The 20694-nt window shown below is 42.0% G+C and overlaps 1 protein-coding gene across 7 annotated transcripts in view; it reads right to left on the bottom strand.

The window, feature by feature from the left end:
• Nucleotides 1-17440: 17440 nt before the first annotated feature.
• The window catches only part of slc2a9l2 (solute carrier family 2 member 9, like 2), a 97437-nt gene continuing 94183 nt past the window's right edge, over nucleotides 17441-20694 (bottom strand). For all 7 annotated transcript variants that reach the window (XM_047800707.1, XM_047800710.1, XM_047800711.1 and 4 more), the window contains one exon: nucleotides 17441-17785. In XM_047800707.1, the coding sequence (XP_047656663.1) occupies nucleotides 17492-17785 (294 nt within the window). In that variant the 3' untranslated portion in view covers nucleotides 17441-17491. The remainder of the gene's footprint in view (nucleotides 17786-20694) is intronic.

Raw genomic sequence — 20694 nt, 5'->3', positions numbered from 1 at the left:
ATCTGACATGCTTACTTCTAGCTCTGAACTCAGTTGACCTCCACAAATGCCCAAAACCCAGACCCATAATGCAGCTGCGTGACTTGTTTATAACCTTCCTAATTTCTCCCACACCACCCTTACTAAGCTCCCTTCAAATCTGATGCTATGACTACTGGCTCCCTGTAGCTGTAGCATATGATTTAAACACAGATGGATTATATTCTTTGTTCTATGACCCAATGAACCAGTATCAAGATGTATTTAATGATAGACTTCTAAGCACTTCTTTAAGTTGTCATTGTACTAATATTTTGTATACTATTTGGATGTATTACAGAAGAATGCTTGTTTGGGCTGTAGATGTAGACTAAAGATTTAATCTTTTTATTTTCAATCCAGATTTTTTTTCCCTTATAGGGACAAAGAAGATGTCCCCACAGAATCAAAACTCTCAGATATTCCTGTTGTTGTGGGGACGTTTGGTCCCCACCCCAACCTCCCCAACACACACACACACACACACACACACACACACACACACACACACACACACACACACACACACACACACACACACACACACACACACACACACTCCACTTGATAATATTGTCTCAGCATCTGCATCGTTATGACAACAGCAGCTGTTATAATGTTATTTCTGGAATTTATGCTGTTGTGATTATTAGTAAATTCCCTTGTTATAAAGCTTGTTATTTTACAGCCCTCATTAGTCATAATTACACAGCTATCAGTCAAACCAAGCAAAAGTAATTTCTCTATTTCATTTCAAGTTCAATATTAAATTAATTTTATTATAATGACATTTTACCAGGCATATCACATTTTATTATACAGGCAGACAATAAGATAATTATATAACACCAAAGGTGTGTGTGTGTGTGTGTGTGTGTGTGTGTGTGTGTTTAGCCCTTTTGTGATAATAAAATGTCAGAGTAATAATGAAAGACAATATGGTGACTAAGTCCATATAGATGAACATCATAAAAAATGGTCCTTTATTAAAGATTTTTATAAAAAAAAATAGGAACAAAGACCAATCTTTTGGATAGTGAGGTTAAAGTTAGGGTTAATGCCATCAAATGCCTTACCAAAACAGCCACACTGTGTGTGTGTGTGTGTGTGTGTGTGTGTGTGTGTGTGTGTGTGTGGTAGACCAGCATGAGCTATAATTTATCGTCTCCTCTCAGTACCGTGCTGAAACAGGTGTGTTTGTGTGTGTTCTGAAAGTAGAAGAAACTACTTAATAATTGAAGAAAATACCGACTAAAAAAGCAAACATGATCTCATTAAACCTCGCTAAACTACATCAGCCTCTGAATACCAATAAAAATAATTGCAACCACAATCCTATTAATCCAGATCACTTCTATGTTGCTCTGTCTGTCTAATTCCAAGCACAGCAGACCATGTATGTGTCCCTGTTCATAGACAGATGAGGTAAGTAACTATGTGTGTTTATTACTTAGGTACTTAGGAATTGAATAATTGTCAAAATTGTTTCATTTTGAAAGACAAAGGTGCTACAAGCTTACTTGTTTGTTTGACTCTGGCTCATAACCTTCATTCTGTATGCTGAGTGATGTGGGTGGAGCACGACGAAGTGGTGAGTGACGTGGGTGGAGCATGAGGATGTGGAGAGTGGTGTGGGTGGAGCACAAGGATGTGGAGAGTAGTGTGGGTGGAGCACAAAGATGTGGAGAGTGGTGTGGGTGGAGAATGAGGATGTGGAGAGTGGTGTGGGTGGAGAATGAGGATGTGGAGAGTGGTGTGGGTGGAGCACAAAGATGTGGAGAGTGGTGTGAGTGGAGAATGAGGATGTGGAGAGTGGTGTGGGTGGAGAATGAGGATGTGGAGAGTGGTGTGGGTGGAGCACAAAGATGTGGAGAGTGGTGTGGGTGGAGAATGAGGATGTGGAGAGTGGTGTGGGTGGAGCACAAAGATGTGGAGAGTGGTGTGGGTGGAGAATGAGGATGTGGAGGGCGGTGTGGGTGGAGAATGAGGATGTGGAGAGTGGTGTGGGTGGAGAATGAGGATGTGGAGAGTGGTGTAGGTGGAGATTGAGGATGTGGAGAGTGGTGTGGGTGGAGAATGAGGATGTGGAGAGTGGTGTAGGTGGAGCATGAGGATGTGGAGAGTGGTGTGGGTGGAGAATGAGGATGTGGAGAGTGGTGTGGGTGGAGAATGAGGATGTGGAGAGTGGTGTAGGTGGAGAATGAGGATGTGGAGAGTGGTGTGGGTGGAGAATGAGGATGTGGAGAGTGGTGTGGGTGGAGAATGAGGATGTGGAGAGTGGTGTGGGTGGAGAATGAGGATGTGGAGAGTGGTGTGGGTGGAGAATGAGGATGTGGAGGGTGGTGTGGGTGGAGAATGAGGATGTGGAGGGTGGTGTGGGTGGAGAATGACGATGTTTTGGGTGGTGTAGGTGGAGAATGATGATGTGGAGGGTGATGTGGGTGGAGCACGAAACTGGAAGAAGCACGATGGTGGCGAGACTGTGATTTGTGGAGAGAAATAAGGGTGGAAACAATGTGGATGTTCAAGCAGTTTTTGCATAATTTAGTGAATGCTGTAAAAAGTCAAGACTTTATCTTCAAGCTCCATATAACACCTTTTGTCTCCAGCTTTGACCCTGATCACCTCTCGCCCTCCTGCTATCCTCCACCTTCCACATCACTTATGACGTGCACGTCCTGGAGTCCAGGCTGGTGTTTGAACCCGTGACCTCTCACCCCACAGGTCAAGCTCATCCACAGGAACGTGTACTAGCACACAGTTTATAGACCTTTTCACCTGTGTGTAATTACCCCTGAACTACATCTGATGCAAAGACATACACGATTGACCTGGGGACCTCACACACATCAGAGTCTGGGGCACTAACCTCTACACCTCTACAGGACTGGCAGTGTTGTTGCTTATTGGATTTTATATTCTTAATAAACGGCTCAAAGAGGGCCGGTGAAGTGTTCAGGGGAAGAGGAGCTGGTCGAGGTTCAGAGCCCATCACTTCTGTGTAGAATGTCTGAGGTACAGGACACACTGACACACTGAATCCCCCAATCTAAATCCTCATTCATGAGCTCCATAATATGTTTTCTAAAGTTTCTGTGAGGTTCATGTGCCTCACGGCATGTGCCTCATGACCTAAACTGTCTTTAACACCAAAACGTGCATCATAACTCTACTACGCAACTATGACTCAAACCACAAACTGCCCTTATGACATGTCTTTTTGATGATAGTCTGTCTGTCTCTCCCTCAATCTGTCTGTCTGTCTGTCTGTCTGTCTGTCTGTCTGAGAGAACCCTATCCCAGGGCTCTATCACTTACTGCCACGCATTTCGGTCTTTTGTCACGTTATCCCGCCTCACGTTGTATTTCTCACGCAGAAAAACTGACTATCAATCATATATTTAATAAGTCCGCACCGCTGTCTCTATGGAACCAGGCAGGAATCAACCGCATCTCCCCTGGAGTTCTTAGTCGAGCCTGACACTTATCAGCCAATCAAAAAAAAAAGAGGCTACACAATAGCCAATCAGAAAATAGCACTATTGTATCTGGGTAAGATTTAACACAACAACCAATGAAAAAAAAAGCAGATCCTGGAATTGTTCAGCATCGTCCTCGTTCACCCACAGAGAAAAGCACTGGAGCTGCGAGCATCACTTTGAGCACAGAGTAAGTCATGATCTCCTGTTGTAATGTTACAACAAATTCACTTCAACAAATTCATGAACAAATTTACTTGTTTGACACAAAAAATGACATTTTGACTGCTGTAAGAGACGTTTCCCAGATAATCAGCGTCAGTTTCTTATGAGTGTCTGTAACTTAGCCAACAGTTTTACAGCCTGTTCACTGACAACACCTGCTCAGAACAAGTAGTCTAGGCCAGTGGTTCTCAAACTGGGGGCCCTGAGATGGTGCCAGGGGGCCCTGGTTCACTGACAACACTCTTGCCTGTCCTCAAAACTTGAGCGCCCTGCTATACAATGTATGTAAAAAAAGTATACACTATTAATATAGCAGTAACAATAACTATAGCCTTTCTCCAGTTGAGCAGGGAAGTATTTTCTGAACATTTTTTTAAATAATCTGTATCACTGTTTGCTTTTTCGATTGCAAAGCAAATTCGCAGTTATACAGTATTTCCCTTGTCTTATAAGGTAAGACCCTGTCATATCCAAATAACAATAGCAGGTTTAGCATAGCATAGCATAGTCTGTTGTTTCCCTTCCTGGGCTTCACGTATGGAGCTTTCCAAAATTCAAACGCAATTCACTCGATGTCTGCATTTCCATTGTCTCGCACAGAAACCTGCCAGTCAGTGTAGGTTGGGACAATATATGTGGTTGTGTTTATATTTGGTAGAGATGTCGGTCACGATCGACAAGCTAGAACAGGCGATTTGCATTTTCATTTGAATTAAAGTCACAGTCTATACATCCACAAATAGAAAACACCACTTCAGATTCAATTTGTCATTCCTTTTTGAAAATACTTCCTTACAGAAATAAACTTCTTACATCAAGGAAGAGATGAAACGAGAGAGATGTATCTTCAATAATCCCCTTTGAGGGAAATCCAGGTGGACGCAGCAGTGCACGAAAGTGGAGCATCATCAAAGAAATCAAAACTACATCAAAACATAGTGCAATAAAAGGTATAAAGATAAACAGAAATAAAAATAAAGGGGTGTGTACAGTATGTAAATAGTTGTGTTACACACACACACACACACACACACACACACACACACACACACACACACACACACACACACACACTATACATATGCAATATCCAAAGAAGTGAAGCATTTTAGCATTTAGCATTTAGAGATTTCCTTCAGTGGAGCATCGTGGACATTTTAGCAGTTAATGTTTACAAACTAAACTGTTAATCAGTGAACTGTTAACTTATGTGCTCTTCTCTTTAGCATTTTCTGCTCATCATTTTATCAAAGTTTAACATTAGTACACTAACAGGATTTCAGACCTCTTGACCTCTTTAGGCAGACTGACTATTTTTTACCACTGTGTTAAAACATCTGTTAGAGCATAGACAAGGCAAGACAAGATGGCAGAAAAAACAGCATTTTGCTGAAATGGCACCCCGACCCCTGTACTCTACGGCACCCCGACCCCTGTACACTACGGCACCCCGACCCCTGTACACTACGGCACCCCGACTCCTGTACACTACGGCACCCCGACCGCTGTACTCTACGGCACCCCGACCCCTGTACTCTACGGCACCCCGACCCCTGTACTCTACGGCACCCCGACCCCTGTACACTACGGCACCCCGACCCCTGTACACTACGGCACCCCGACCCCTGTACTCTACGGCACCCCGACCCCTGTACTCTACGGCACCCCGACCCCTGTACTCTACGGCACCCCGACCCCTGTACACTACGGCACCCCGACCCCTGTACTCTACGGCACCCCGATCCCTGTACCTACAGCACCCCGAACCCTGTACTCTACGGCACCCCGACCCCTGTACACTACGGCACCCCGACCCCTGTACAATAAGGCACCCCGACCCCTGTACACTAAGGCACCCCGACCCCTGTACACTAAGGCACCCCGACCCCTGTACAATAAGGCACCCCGACCCCTGTACACTACGGCACACCGACCCCTGTACTCTATGGCACACGGACCCCTGTACTCTATGGCACCCCGACCCCTGTACTCTATGGCACCCCGACCCCTGTACTCTACGGCACCCCGACCCCTGTACACTATGGCACCCCGACCCCTGTATACTATGGCACCGCGACCCCTGTACCTACGGCACCCCGACCCCTGTACTCTACGGCACCCCGACCCCTGTACCCTACGGCACCCCAACCCCTGTACTCTACGGCACCCTGACCCCTATACAGTACGGCACCCGACCCCTGTACACTATGGCACCCCGACCCCTGTACTCTACGGCACCCCGACCCCTGTACTCTACTGCACCCCGACCCCTGTACACTAAGACACCCTGACCCCTGTACTGCTCAATATTGAGAGAACTCCTATACTCCACTGTATCTGGAGTACTACTATACTGTTTCCCAGTTTACAAGCTCCTTCTATTCCATCCACCACTGGAGACCACCGCTTACCAGATATTTCTTAACAGAGCTGCTGTGTCTGATAACACTATACACACCAGCATGTCAGTGTCAGCGCTGTGCTGAGAATAATATCTGGTCAGCAGTGACCCCCTTATCACTTTCCTCAGCCCCTTAACACACACTCTGACACTCTTACTATTATTATTCTTATGGTTGTTCCTATACTACAGCGCTGTAGAATTCTTCACACCGATTGGTTAGAAGGCGTAGATACATTTTGTGTAGCAGCAAAGTATCTGATGATAGCGGATGCTAGTGATAGGTTCATATTTAATACATTCATTCTATCTTATCACTTCTATAGAAACAGCAACTTATTCACCAGGGATAATTACTAGATAGATTGGAAATGTAGTCTAACCGATATGGTGAAGTTTTCTGTAAGGAAAAACTTGTAAAGAGGAGCTGGTGAGCGAACGGTCAATAACCGCGTAACAGGCAATAACTTGTCTAGAGGACGTTCCACAACATTAACTATGAATACAAGTAGAAAAAAAATGTGTGTTGCCAAAGTGTTGGAGGATGATTCAAATACTTGTAAATAAAAAGTGTTCTCGTACTGTATGGCTTAATAAACATAACCATAAAATAACTGATTCTTCTGGTATTTTATGTTATGTAATATTTCATACCAAAAGCTATCCTGAGAGGAGGAGAGAGAAAGAGAAGGAGGGAGAGAGAGAGAGAGAGAGACAGACAGAGAAAGGGCAAAGCTTTATCAGAGTGCTGCACATACTGTCCGCTCTGTCACTTCTACTTACACACACCAGCGTCTCTGCGAGGACACCTATAGTGCACCAGAAATCATTAGTGTCACACACACATGGAGGACATCTTGTCCCTGATAATGAAGCTACGCTGCTCGCTGATGGATGAAGACTAGTCAGCCTAACACACACTATTTACCTGCCTCCTGCACAGCTGGACAAGTGGAAATGAGAAACCATAATGAGGAAGAATCCTGAACGCTATTTGCTCGTCTTAAACCAGCTAGTGCAGTAATCGGGAGCAGAACCAGCCTGTTCAGTAATGGATCTGTTTCATCAAACTGTTACAAACACCATCACTACACACACTGTATTCACAACAGAGTCTACACGAATAGCATCTCAATCATACCATCATCATCATCATCATCACACACTATATATTCAAATGCCACGGTGCATCATGGGCATTCTGGAGGGCACTGGATATACCTGTGGCTTTCAGACCCGCGGTAATTGCAAAATATTCGACAACCAAAACAGCGCACCACATAGCGGTTCGGTTCAGACGTTTTGAGAGAGATTGATAAAAGGGTTCAATCCGAGCGACACATGATGGGAAATGCAGAGGATAAAATGCATATCTTTTGAAAGAGGGACAGATAAGGGTGAGTGAACAAGATTTGGATGCCAAGTGAACCAGCTGTGAGCCAATGACAAGGTGAGCAGATTATAAAACATTCCAGATTGTTTTTGTGTGTGTGTGTGTGTGTGTGTGTGTGTGTGTCTGTGTATGGTGACGCATACTGAATCGGTTGCGATGACAACGTCAGAATAACTTAGGAGAGCTCAGCGAGGGCGAAGGAGCAGGTGGCACAACAATACAGCCGAATAAATACAACAGCCACTGAAAAAAATATGAGAAAAGAAAATGTATAAAGATAAGGAATAAAAAAAGGTGCGCTACAAAGAAGGCTGCATTCCAAATCATATTGTTTATATTCATGATTTCATAAAAGATTTGTTAGCTCCTGACCGAAACCACTTCCACTGAACCAGCACTTTATCCCCTTTAATACACCCTGCTTGCCTTATATAGTCATAGCTTCCTGTCCTCAACTCACTCTGTTTGTTGATTGGTTCCTTCTCTATCCTGTTGTGTTTGTGTGAGATGTTGACTGTGTAATAGCTGCGATTCTGAGATATCATTTGTGTTGTAGACATTTAATCTGAATAATCTTCATGGTGGTATGATGCAAAAAAAATGATTTTACTTATTGCTTTTGGATTGCAGTGTTCATTATTTGGGACTGAAGTTCTGGCAATGGGAATGTAGCTGGAGAAGACTGATAGCCTTGCCTTACTTTGGTAGAGAACAAATAGTACCCTGACAAGTCGATCAAGTGGTATGTGTGTGTGGCCAAAAATAGATGGACCCCCCAAACCCCCATACTATATATGATCTTGTAGGACATCATATTCCAAAACTGCTTTTTTGTTGTAAAATGAACTGCAGGGGAAAGTGACTGGTGAAGGATGTTTATAGATGTTACAATAGCTGTTCTGTCCATCTTTTTTTTGTACCACTACAAAGGGTCACAGGGAGCCTGGAGTCTATCCCAGAGGTCTGGGTTCACCCTAGTCTGGAAGAACCATGGACGGGATGGCAAACCAGCAAAGGACACAATTGCGCTCACACCAATTCACACACACTAGACAATTTAGTGATGCCAGACACCTTACAACATATGATTACAGAATATATACTTGGACTGGGTAGGAAACCTGAGGAAACCCTCGAAGCACAGGGAGAACCTGGACACATGGTTGAGGCAGGAATTGAACTTTTGAGGTGATGGGTAATTGTGCTAGACAGCAATTAATAAATAAAAACATTGGCAGGTCCTTGAGGTATAGAAGTCTTTGGGACATGTTGGTAAAGGAAAATAATCCACTTCAGGGTTGTTATCAGGTGTTATGCCAACCCATCGCAGGGCACACACACACTTTCATTCAATTTTCCAGAGATGCCAATCAACCTACCCTGCATGTCTTTGGACCGGGGGAGGAAACCGGAGTACCCGGAGGAAACCCCCGAGGCATGGGGAGAACATGCAAACTCCACACACACAAGGCAGAGGCGGGAATCGAACCCCGACCCTGGAGGTGTGAGGCAAACGTGCTAACCACTAAGCCACCGTGCCCCCCTGACATCAATCTATAATATTTTTATAATATCTATAATAATTTACAATAATAATATATACAATAATATACAAAACTACTACAACAGGTGGGACTAGACAATGGTAGCGCTAAAGAAAAGAAAAACAGGAAACGATAAACCTGCTACCTACGTAACACTGCTTTTGTTTAGTTATGCTCATCTGCAAACAAAAGTGAAACCAAAATCCTAACTACACTATACGTCCCTTGCTAACGAAAATACAGGTCGAGGCACCTGCCCCTTACCTACGGTATATAGACAGAGAAGTACAGTATACTATAATACGTGTTCAGGTTCTCCTGGTTGATTTCATGTTGGAGCAGTTTCCCAGTCTCGTCCTGTATCCGTCTTGTCCTAGCTATAGATTTTGGCAATACCTCTAGTCATCGTGTCTACTTTTTGATCTCTCCAATAAACAGTAGCCATGATTGTTGACTTGACCTCTTGCTCATGGGTGTACATTTAGTTTGAACACTGGGGGGTTAAAGCGTAAAAGGCTGTGAGTCCTGATGTATTTGTTTTTATTAAATTTCAATAAAGATCTGCAGTTCTGCATAACATAATTTACCTCTGCTTATCTACCTTGCTGTATTGTCCATCCATCCATCTATCCATGTATCTGTGTAATCTTTGATCAATTGGTTGTTTCATCAAAACAAATTTCACAGGCCATAATGACACTAAAACTGATTACAACTTCTGCACATCATTTATTGTGAGGATTTAACACGCCACTGCAGTGCAGGGATGAGATGACGTTCGCTTCCTTTGGTTAGGCTTTGAAAACGTTATAAGATGTAACCTTACCAAGGTGGAGGACGTCTCAAGAAAGATGGAGAAGATATTTATTTTTCGTTATGCGGAACAATTGACAACACGTTCCGATTAAGCCCTGAGCTATCGTACCGTCTAGAAATGGCTAGAACATTCGAGATGATATGGAGATAAAATCCATACAGTGTCCAACATTTACAAATATTTAAAATGTAAAAGTTCCCGATGCATAAGTATTCACCCCCATTAGTATAAAAGGACCAGCTGCCAGCCAAATGCCATAAGTGTAATTGTAATGTCAGTGTAAATTAGTTAAATGGAGTTCACTGGTGTGCAATTAAAGTCTTACATAATCTCAATAGACATAAAATCCCAATTAGGTCCATTTCGGTTCCAGGTTGTAACCCTCTAGGAGGTTCAGTAATGCTTGTACAGGATGAGAGATACAGCTCTTACATGTATTTAAACCCAGTTTATATCGTTATTTTAATGTTCACACAGCAGACAAGGGTTTTACTATGCAGTTGTAAAACTTGTAGCTTAGTTACAGTTTACAGCAGAACAAGACACGGTTTCGCTACAAACTGCATCCCCGCTCATCAGAATATGAAGGCAAACTGAACTGTAAAAATGACAGGACACCGGTCCAGGAAAATCATTTGTGGAGGTGTAACTTAAATTCAAAATTGTGCATGGGAATGGGCGGGGCTTAAAAATGCAGCCAGCCACTAGAGGGCCTCAGACACAGTTTAGCTTCACGTTTAGTGTCATGCACGTGACTCGCTGTTAATTACATTCAGCAGCCATATTGCACAATTTGTGAGGGTTGCAGTTAGATTATAATGAAAATGATTAATATAGGAAGAACAGGACTTTGCTGTTACACACACACACACACACACGTCCAATCAAGCTTGTCTGGATTTTTAGTTAATGCTAACTTCAACTCAATTATTCAATCATTCATTCATTCATTCTCTACCGCTTATCCGAACTTCTCGGGTCACGAGGAGCCTGTGCCTATCTCAGGCGTCATCGGGCATCGAGGCAGGATACACCCTGGACGGAGTGCCAACCCATCACAGGGCACACACACACTCTCATTCACACACACACTCACACACTACGGACAATTTTCCAGAGATGCCAATCAACCTACCATGCATGTCTTTGGACCGGGGGAGGAAACCGGAGTACCCGGAGGAAACCCCCGAGGCACGGGGAGAACATGCAAACTCCACACACACAAGGCGGAGGCGGGATCAACTCAATTAGCTGACACTTATTCATTTGTTTACTTACCCACTCACTCACTCACCCAGTCCCTTACTCACTCACACACTCGTACCCTGACTCGCTCTCTAACTCTCTCACACACACATACCATCAACATCCAATTCCTCATCTCTCTATCTCTCTGTCTTTCCCTCCCTCTCTCCCATCTGCTGTGCACCTGATTAAACTGTCGTCTCCAGAGTGAAAATGTCCGAACTTGTCTCCGCTCTGGGAGACCGACCGGACTAAACCGTCTGTATTTATATTTAGAGCAGCAAAATTAAAACCCGCTGATTTAATAAAGTCAGAATAAATCTAATTTCTGTATCCTGCATGTCCTGATTCGGTGAGTTCCTATGTCGAAAATCAATTACGTCTGTGACACTAACATGCTAGCAAACTTGGCTAATGGCTTCAAGTTATCTTAGCTATAGACTCCTGAGTGGTGCAACAGCATCCTGTAATCTGACAGAGCAAAAAAAAAAAAAAAAACAGGACAAGCACAGGTGGTTTTGAATCTGATTTAATACCTAACTGGATTTCAGGACATGAGACTGTGTTACATGAGTTTTTTTCCATAGTATTTCATAGACTGAAAAGGGACAAATCAGACAGGTCTATAGAAGTGTACTGTGTATATATTATATATATATATATACACTGTACAGTAATACCTCGAGATACAGTACGAGTTTAATCCGTTCCGTGACCTTGCTCGTATCTCAAAGCAATTTTCCCCATTTAAATGAATTGAAATCCCACAAATCCGCTCCAGCTCGCACAATTCCACTCCAGTTGTTTTGTTTATGTGTTTTGAATATGAAAAATGTACAGAAACTGTATTTATAAATGACAAATATTATATAAAAACATACAGTAATAAAAGAGAATGTTAAAAAAATACTTTGCGCATGGAGGTTGAGGGAGGAGTAAACAGACGGAGGAGTTAGGAGGAATTACACTTTCGTTCACTTACTCGCTACTGTACACTCTTAATGTTACTTTACACTTAAATGGAACTTAATTAAACTTCACTAAAATGAACAAACTTAACTGAAATTCTCTTAACTTAATTGCCACAATTTCTGTTTTCTTTACATTAATTTTGCTTAATTTTCTTCAATTCAATTCAATTCAATTCAAGTTTATTTGTATAGCGCTTTTTACAATAGACATTGTCTCAAAGCAGCTTTACAGAACATAAACATAGAGCAGAAGGTAAACATAATTAATGATAAAGGAAATAACGAATAATAAAAGAAATAAGAATTAACAGAATAAAAATTCTAGATTATTATTAGATGTATATAGTTCACAGTGTGTATGTATTTATTCCCCTATGAGCAAGTCTGAGATGACTCAGGCAGCAGTGGCAAGGAAAAACTCCCTTAAATTGGTAAAGGAAGAAACCTTGAGAGGAACCGGACTCAAGGGGGAACCCATCCTCATATGGGTGACACTGGGGGTGTGATTGTAATATACAGTCAAACAAATGGTGTATTGGTGTGAGGTTCAAGGACTTCTGATCTTCTGAGTACCACAGAGTCTAACTGGAGATGTCTCAGGATTCTTAGAGTCGGCCTCGGCTCAGTGGATGTCCAAAGGCTTCGTCCCACAGAGGACGATGGGAGCTGGTACAGTGTCTGGATGCCTCGGGATAGGTACAAAGAGAGAAGCAGTGGAAAGGGATTAACATATCAGCCGTTCATAAAAATGCGCTGGTCTGATGTACTGGTGCATGATATTATGGGATGTATTATGGTACGCCTGACTGAAGAGATGAGTTTTTAATCTACATTTAAACTGGGAAAGTGTGTCTGAGCCCCGAACACTATCAGGAAGACTATTCCAAAGTTTGGGAGCTAAATAAGAAAATGCTCTACCACCTTTAGTAGACTTAGATATTCTGGGAACTACCAAAAGCCCTGAGTTTTGTGATCTCAGAGAGCGTGAAGGATTGTAACGTGTTAGAAGACTAGTTAGATACATGGGAGCTAAACCATTAAGAGCCTTGTACGTAAGTAGCAGCAGTTTGTAGTCAATTCTATACCTAACAGGTAGCCAGTGTAGAGATGATAAAATTGGGGTTATATGGTCATACTTTCTTGTCCTAGTGAGAACTCTGGCAGCTGCATTTTGGACTAACTGTAACCTATTTATTAAAGATGCAGGACAACCACCTAGTAATGCATTACAATAGTCCAGTCTAGAGGTCATGAACGCATGAACTAGCTTCTCAGCATCAGATACAGACAGGATGTTTCTCAGCTTGGCAATGTTTCTAAGGTGGAAGAAGGCTGTTTTGGTAGTATGGGCGATATGATTTTTAAAAGACAAGTTACTGTCTAATATAACACCGAGGTCTTTCACTGTCGAGCTACTTGTAATAGTACATCCCTCTAAATGGGAGTTAAGTTGTGAGATTTTATGTGCACTTGTTTTTGGACCTATGAGTAGTATTTCAGTTTTATCGGAGTTTAACAATAGAAAGTTGCAGCTCATTCAGTCTTTTATCTCTCTAAAGCACTGAGTTAATTTGGACACTGTGGCTATTTCATCTGGTTTTGATGAGATATATAACTGTGTGTCATCAGCATAACAATGGAAACTAATCCCATGTCTTCTAATAATGTTCCCTAATGGAAGCATGTATATAGAGAAAAGCAGAGGTCCTAGAACTGATCCTTGAGGGACCCCATAATTAACTGGTAGTAAACTGGAGGATTCACCATTTAATTCTACAAAATGGTATCGGTCAGACAGGTAGGATCTAAACCAGCTTAAAGCCTGACCATGAATACCTGTGTAATATTGTAAGCGATCTAGAAGAATGTTGTGATCTATAGTGTCGAATGCAGCACTAAGGTCAAGTAGAACTAATAGTGACATACAGTCTTGGTCCGAAGCTAAGAACAAGTCGTTTGTAACTTTAACAAGTGCAGTTTCTGTGCTATGATGGGGCCTGAAACCTGACTGAAACTCTTCAAGGATGTTGCTCTCCTGTAAGAAGGAGCTCAGTTGAACAGACACAACCTTTTCAAGTATTTTAGACATAAACGGGAGGTGTGAGATAGGTCTGTAATTTGATAGTTCATTAGGGTCTAAGTTAGGTTTTTTGATGAGTGGCCTAATAACTGCCAACTTAAAAGACTTCGGGACGTAACCTAAAGATAACGAGGAGTTAATGATATTAAGAAGAGGCTCACCAGCTTTATGTAACACTTCTTTCAGTAATTTAGTTGGGATGGGGTCTAGTGAACATGTTGTTGATTTAGCTGTAGTAATAAGTTTATCTAACTCTTCCTGTCCTGTACTTGTAAAGCTGTGTAAAGCCTTAGGTGAGATTGTGTCACTGGTTGCTCTCATATGTTGGGCGTCACCTATTTTATTCCTGATACTTTCGATTTTATCAGTGAAGAATCTCATAAAGTCCTCACTACTGAAATGTGATGGAATAGTGTGTTCAGATTTCTGATTTTTTGTTAAACTAGCCACTGTGCTAAATAAAAACCTGGGATTGTTCTGGTTATTTTCTATGAGTTTGCTCAGGTGCTCAGCCCTAGCAGCTTTTAGAGCCTGTCTATAGCTGGACATACTGTCCTTATACGCTATTCTAAACACCTCTAATTTAGTTTTTCTCCATTTCCGTTCGAGGTTACGGGTTTCTCTCTTGAGGGTGTGTGTGTGACTATTATACCATGGTGCAAGTGTTTTATCTCTAACCTTCTGTAATCTGACTGGGGCAACAGTGTCTAATGTGCTAGTGAGTATAGCGTCTATGCTGTTAGTCATTGCATCTAGGTCGTTTGAGTTTGAGGGTACATTAAGAAGTCCAGACAGATCAGGCAGGTTATTTGTGAATCTTCATCGTTTTTCTCTTCACTTGCTTTTGCCTTTTTTGTCACTCTTTCCTCACTAACATCTGCCGGTCATTTTAATAAAAACCTGTCGGCATATCAGATGCGGTGTAGTCGCACAAGTTCAAAGTTTTTAACGGATCCATCGCTCAAAACGGATCCGAAAATTACAGATGGTCGGCACCTCACGCAGCGACTTTGCGACTCTCGTATCTCACAAATTTGCTCGTATCTCAAGGCAAAAATTTGGTCGAATCACAGCTCGTATCTCAAAAAATTTGTATGTCAAAGCACTCGTATCTCGAGGTATCACTGTATATAGTCCTGGCTTTCCTTTATTAACAATGCTGCATACTATTGTACATAGAATACACAAAGTTCCAAGTTCATTTTTCCAGACTTCAGATCTACTCTCGTTCCATTGCTCATGCTCATTAAAGGCTCACAGCGTCATATCTGGAGGAATAATCCTGATAATCCCAATGGATAAGCACGCAATATAAAGGTGCTGTGCATTACCTATTTCTACTCTTTTCTCTCTTTGCTTATAAAAACTCTTCCCAAATACGACTTCTGTGTTTTTTTTTTGTTTTTTTTTCTCTGTGCATGAGCAATGACTAGATAATGTGTGTATTCCGAATGCAACGGTGGTCTAATCATACGAATAGGATCGGGCTGAAATCAGCAGAATTTCAGTACAAATCTAAATGGATTTATAAATGGATTTATACATATAGTAACCAAACGTCATAGAGCTCCGTTTTCTCCTGTGAGAGATCCGGTTCATCGAAGTTTGAAGTGATTGCAGACAGTGCAGTGGAAACACTTCCAAAATCACAAACATGACACATGCCACCCGGTTTCTATACCTCAGAGCTTTAACAGCTCATATAACATAATCTGTGTTTTTCACTGATAACGTAGCTAGCTAGAACCACTATAAAAAAAAACTCACTCAGGCTATTATTACAAATTGTATAAAAACATTGTACGCCATAACGTCCAGAACTTTTTTCCTATTTGTTTGCCAGTAGTTCAGTTCAGTTCATTTTTAACAGTGGACACAGACACTATAAATAATAACTAGATAAATTTAGCGCTAACGAGCAAGCCATAGGCGACGGTGGCATTAAGGGCAAAACTGCCCGAGAGGATATGAGGACGAAACCTCGACACAAACCATCCTCATCTGAAATTCATTCTAATTATAACGTGATGTCTAGCTGAAGTTACTGTACAGTATATACTGTTCACTGATGGATTTGAGTGCAGAACGGTTCGCTTTGTTCTATTGGCTAACGCTAGATTTTTGGAGATGATACGGATTGATGGAATTACAATGGAATATAAAGTTCAAAGACAGCATAAAAATGTAGATTTACATGGATTACAACCTCGTGAATGCCGTCGGAATATTTTGATAGACGAGTCCCCACATTCACTGGCATCGTTTTCGTGCCTCGAAGAATCAGTTATTCGTAGCTGGAAATTTCTGCACATTGCATTTTATTTCATTTACAAATAACACAGAGAACTCTATACCGCTGCTTGTCGACCTGCTTGTCCTCGGACCGTCCTGGTTGTGAATATTAGCATTATTATTATTACAGTACAAGACACAGGAGTCTACTGTATACCATGATACACTGTACATGTGCAACTTTGTATTACAACCTATTACAACAATATTAGACAATTTCAACAAATTTTCCCATTTCGTTTTAAAATGTATTCAAAACACTAAATGATTCGACAATATTTAAAATGTTAATCCAACTTATTATAGCATGTTTATTACATTCATTCATTCATTCATTTTCTACCACTTATCCGAACTACCTCGGGTCACGGGGAGCCTGTGCCTATCTCAGGCGTCATCTGGCATCAAGGCAGGATACACCCTGGACGGAGTGCCAACCCATCACAGGACACACACACACTCTCCTTCACTCACACACTACGGACAATTTTTCCAGAGATGCCAATCAACCTACCATACATGTCTTTGGACCGGGGGAGGAAACCGTAGTACCCGGAGGAAACCCCCGAGGCACAGGGAGAACATGCAAACTCCACACACACAAGGCGGAGGCAGGAACTGTGGCTTAGTAGTTAGCATGTTTGTCTCACACCTCCAGGGTTGGGGGTTCGATTCCCGCCTTCGCCTTTTTTATTACATTATAGCAATAATTATTGTAAACATTGACAAATGTTTAAACAAAGCAGCAACAATGAGACGATATTTGCGATGGCGGGATGCTAAATAAAAAGGTGGAATAGCTCCTATTCATCATGTAAGTGGTACAGTATGTATATATGAATGGTAACTGGCTTGATGGCGTTTCACCAACAACTACAGTACAGCATGACCTAAAATTCATTCATTAAAGGATATGTAAATAAAATTAACTTCACACCCGTGTTAGCAAATTTGTAAATAAAATGAACAGCAGCGTATCGTTATGTAAAGAATTTATTTCTGCACTTATATGTAACTATAACCGTGTCAGAAGCAGCTCTCTGATTGCACTTCGCCGTTAGCTACATGATTCCCGACAGAATGTTTACCGTTAACAGTTCCAGCGTTCAGGCTCAGTGTATTGTTTTTTTCTGGTTGGACGTCCAGGACATCCTCCATCTCCGCTTCTACCAGCTGGGGGATGTTATTGATCTTGGCAAAACTCTGACTGATCTCCATGAAGGTTTTGTTCTTGGTCTCTGGTAGGACGACGACGATGTAGATGGCGGCAAAGACGCACACGAAGACGAAGACCAAGAAAGCATAGTTCTGAAGAGACTCCTGCGACACAGAGACACAAGGCATGCCGTATCAGGACAAAGAATCAATCAGTTAATCAAGTCAATAAAATCTCTAGAAATAATTTCCAACATGTATTTTATTTAAAGAAATATATATATAGTGGCCTAGCTTCGTTCTATTTACTTCTTTAGAGCTACAGTATCGATTTAGCTAACACGTAATGGGACGGCTTTATATCTCGGACTCGCTTGCTCGGTTTCATTTCGAAACGAATGGAGGACTCCTGTGGGCTTGTTTCCTTGCAAAATATCAGTATCGACGTTGTCACCTGGGTATCCTGTAAGTGGTCCCTGCTTTCACACGCTTGTCCTCTGTCCCATTCTCCTCTTGATGAGACTTTTTGCAATGCTTTGTTTCTTTTGTTTAATTTACATTTACAAAAACGGCATTTAGCAGACACCCTTTTCCAGAGTGACTTACAACGGAGGGGTTCGAACCCATGACCTTCCGATCAGTATCCCAACACCTTAACCTCTGAGCTACCACATCCCCATTATTGAGTGTACGTTGACGGTAGAGCCGTTAGAAGCCTCGATAGCTGCTCGACGTCTTCACGCATATTTGTGCATTATGCTGAAGAATATAAAAGAGCTGATATAATGCTGATTATAATGCCTAATGCAGCCCAACAAAGGCTGGATTACCTGCACTAAATGAGCCTGAATTCAATTTCCAGAACTGGAGGAATTGAGGTACGATATGAATTTAAGGGCCACGCTATTTTACAGACTGTGCCGACGTATGGAAAAATACGCGGTCACGGGAAACAGCTCTACTACGGTAAATACGGTACCTTTTTAATCATTTAGTCATTAGAAAAATGTTGTCATGTACAGTACAGTACGCAGCATTCTGTTCAATTGTGAGTGGCCACATGCAACCTTTCTGTATCTGGCAATTGCGACTGCGGTACTTCCTGAACCTGGGAATGTTATGCTGTCCTTGTTGTCTGGATTCTCAGGGCTCGTCATCCGTATCAGAAGAGCAGTGGAGTAAGAGCGACAAGGACGTGCATCCATACCATCATGTTTAGGCATGGCTTCGATATACTGTATTCAATATATATGGGGGAAGTCATGGCCTAATGGTAAGAGAGTTTGACTCCTAACCCTAAGGTTGTGGGTTCAAGTCTCGGGCCGGCCACGACTTAGGTGCACTTGTGCAAGGCACCGAACCCCCCAACTGCTCCCCGGGCTCCGCAGCATAAATGGCTGCCCTTTCCTCTGAAGAAAGTGAAGAAAGTGAATGAAGGTTAGATATGTAGCTAAAGGGGAGGACAAGCGTGACGTGACGGGAACAATTCATGGTCGCGATGTGATTATTGCTGTTGGCGCACAGACGGGAATACAACAAACTGGAATTCTGTGACGCTTCCCAACTGGGTCATTTTCTCACTTGAATTTTTATCCCCCCCAGATTCATGGCCATTTAAACCCTGACTTCAGTAGGATTAGTGAAGTCTTAATGTTCTTGTTTGAAATCCCAGAATGGGTGCAGACTCAAGTATTTGGCCCCAAGTGTGAAAACACACCATTAGTCTCGGAACCGTGACTACCTACATAACCTTCTGCAGAACAGCCAAAAACACCTTGATTATTGCAGAGTCAATGTTCTTTCAGCTTTTAATCACTAGTCAGAAAAGTAAGGACACATCAGACATTCCTATCCAAAAAAAAAAAAAAAAAAGATGCTCTCCTTGTGTTGCCATAGAAACAACTAATTTCTCAAATAAGGACTAAGACGTTATAAGAAAACTTGCTTCAGCCAAACTGGGCTTTGGAATGAAATAGTCATTGCACAAGCATTTCATTGCACAAGCTTCTCTCCAATGTCTTTTGTGCTCTTACAGAAAAGAGAGAGAGAAAAAAACAAGACTTATGATGTCACAGGTACTGTATAAACTCCGAGTTTTAAACATCAAGCAAATCGATGAAACCCTGTAGAAATTTTCGCAACAAAATAATACATACATACATACATACGAATGAGTAAAAAGTTAAATGATATATTTCACAAGGAAAGTGAGGATTTATTCCTGCCGTATTCTAGCGTTCTTTCGCTCTTTTCTGTGAAACCATCAGCTTTCAGGTTACAGCTCTTATGACCTTACGCTCTCGTTCCTGCCACCGTTTAAAAGTTCTGTGATGTGTCATTTCTTTTTGGGGCTTTGTAGGCGTGCACGGAAACGAGACGGCCCGTTTTCATGCTCGTGTTTTCTACGAGTCAGGAATTCACAGTAAGGTCAGATAGTTGTGTTCAGCTACTTTTGATCCAAACAAGATGCCTGGATGACATGCGATGGACCTGAAAAGCTCTATACAGTACATTATCTCTCGAACGTAGACACGTGTCACTATTGTCTTCATACAGAAATCCAGGGCCGTGCTCTCTTACCTTATAACCCGTTTCAGCTGGTTGTGTAAATGGCATGGGATAAAAAACTCATTATTCAGTCCTAATAGAATGTCATTCTCTTTTAAGACTGGGACGTTATAAGAGGGCACTGTGATGCGCTGAAAACCTGGACAGACGAACACGACAGGCATCCGTCGTATTGCGTGGGCTTTTTACACACAATGTCAGGGAGATTAATGATGATTTATCAGATTTATGACCCAAAAAAATCCTCTGGTTATTGGTCAAAGAGAATAATCCTGTGAAAAAGAGCTTTTCTCTCTCTCTCTCTCCCTCTCTCTCTCTCTCTCTCTCTCTCACACACACACACACACACACACACACACACACACACACACACACACACACACACACACACACACACACACACACACACACAGCACCTGAGTATGTTCTGCTAGATGTAATAGAGAAAAATAAAACCTTAACCTATCTGTATTTATGATTTACACATACACACAGTCTCCAGAACC

This window comes from Tachysurus fulvidraco, chromosome 15 (assembly GCF_022655615.1).
Source record: "Tachysurus fulvidraco isolate hzauxx_2018 chromosome 15, HZAU_PFXX_2.0, whole genome shotgun sequence".
Lineage (NCBI taxonomy): Eukaryota > Metazoa > Chordata > Actinopteri > Siluriformes > Bagridae > Tachysurus > Tachysurus fulvidraco.
This window is presented reverse-complemented; position numbering and strand designations above follow the sequence as displayed.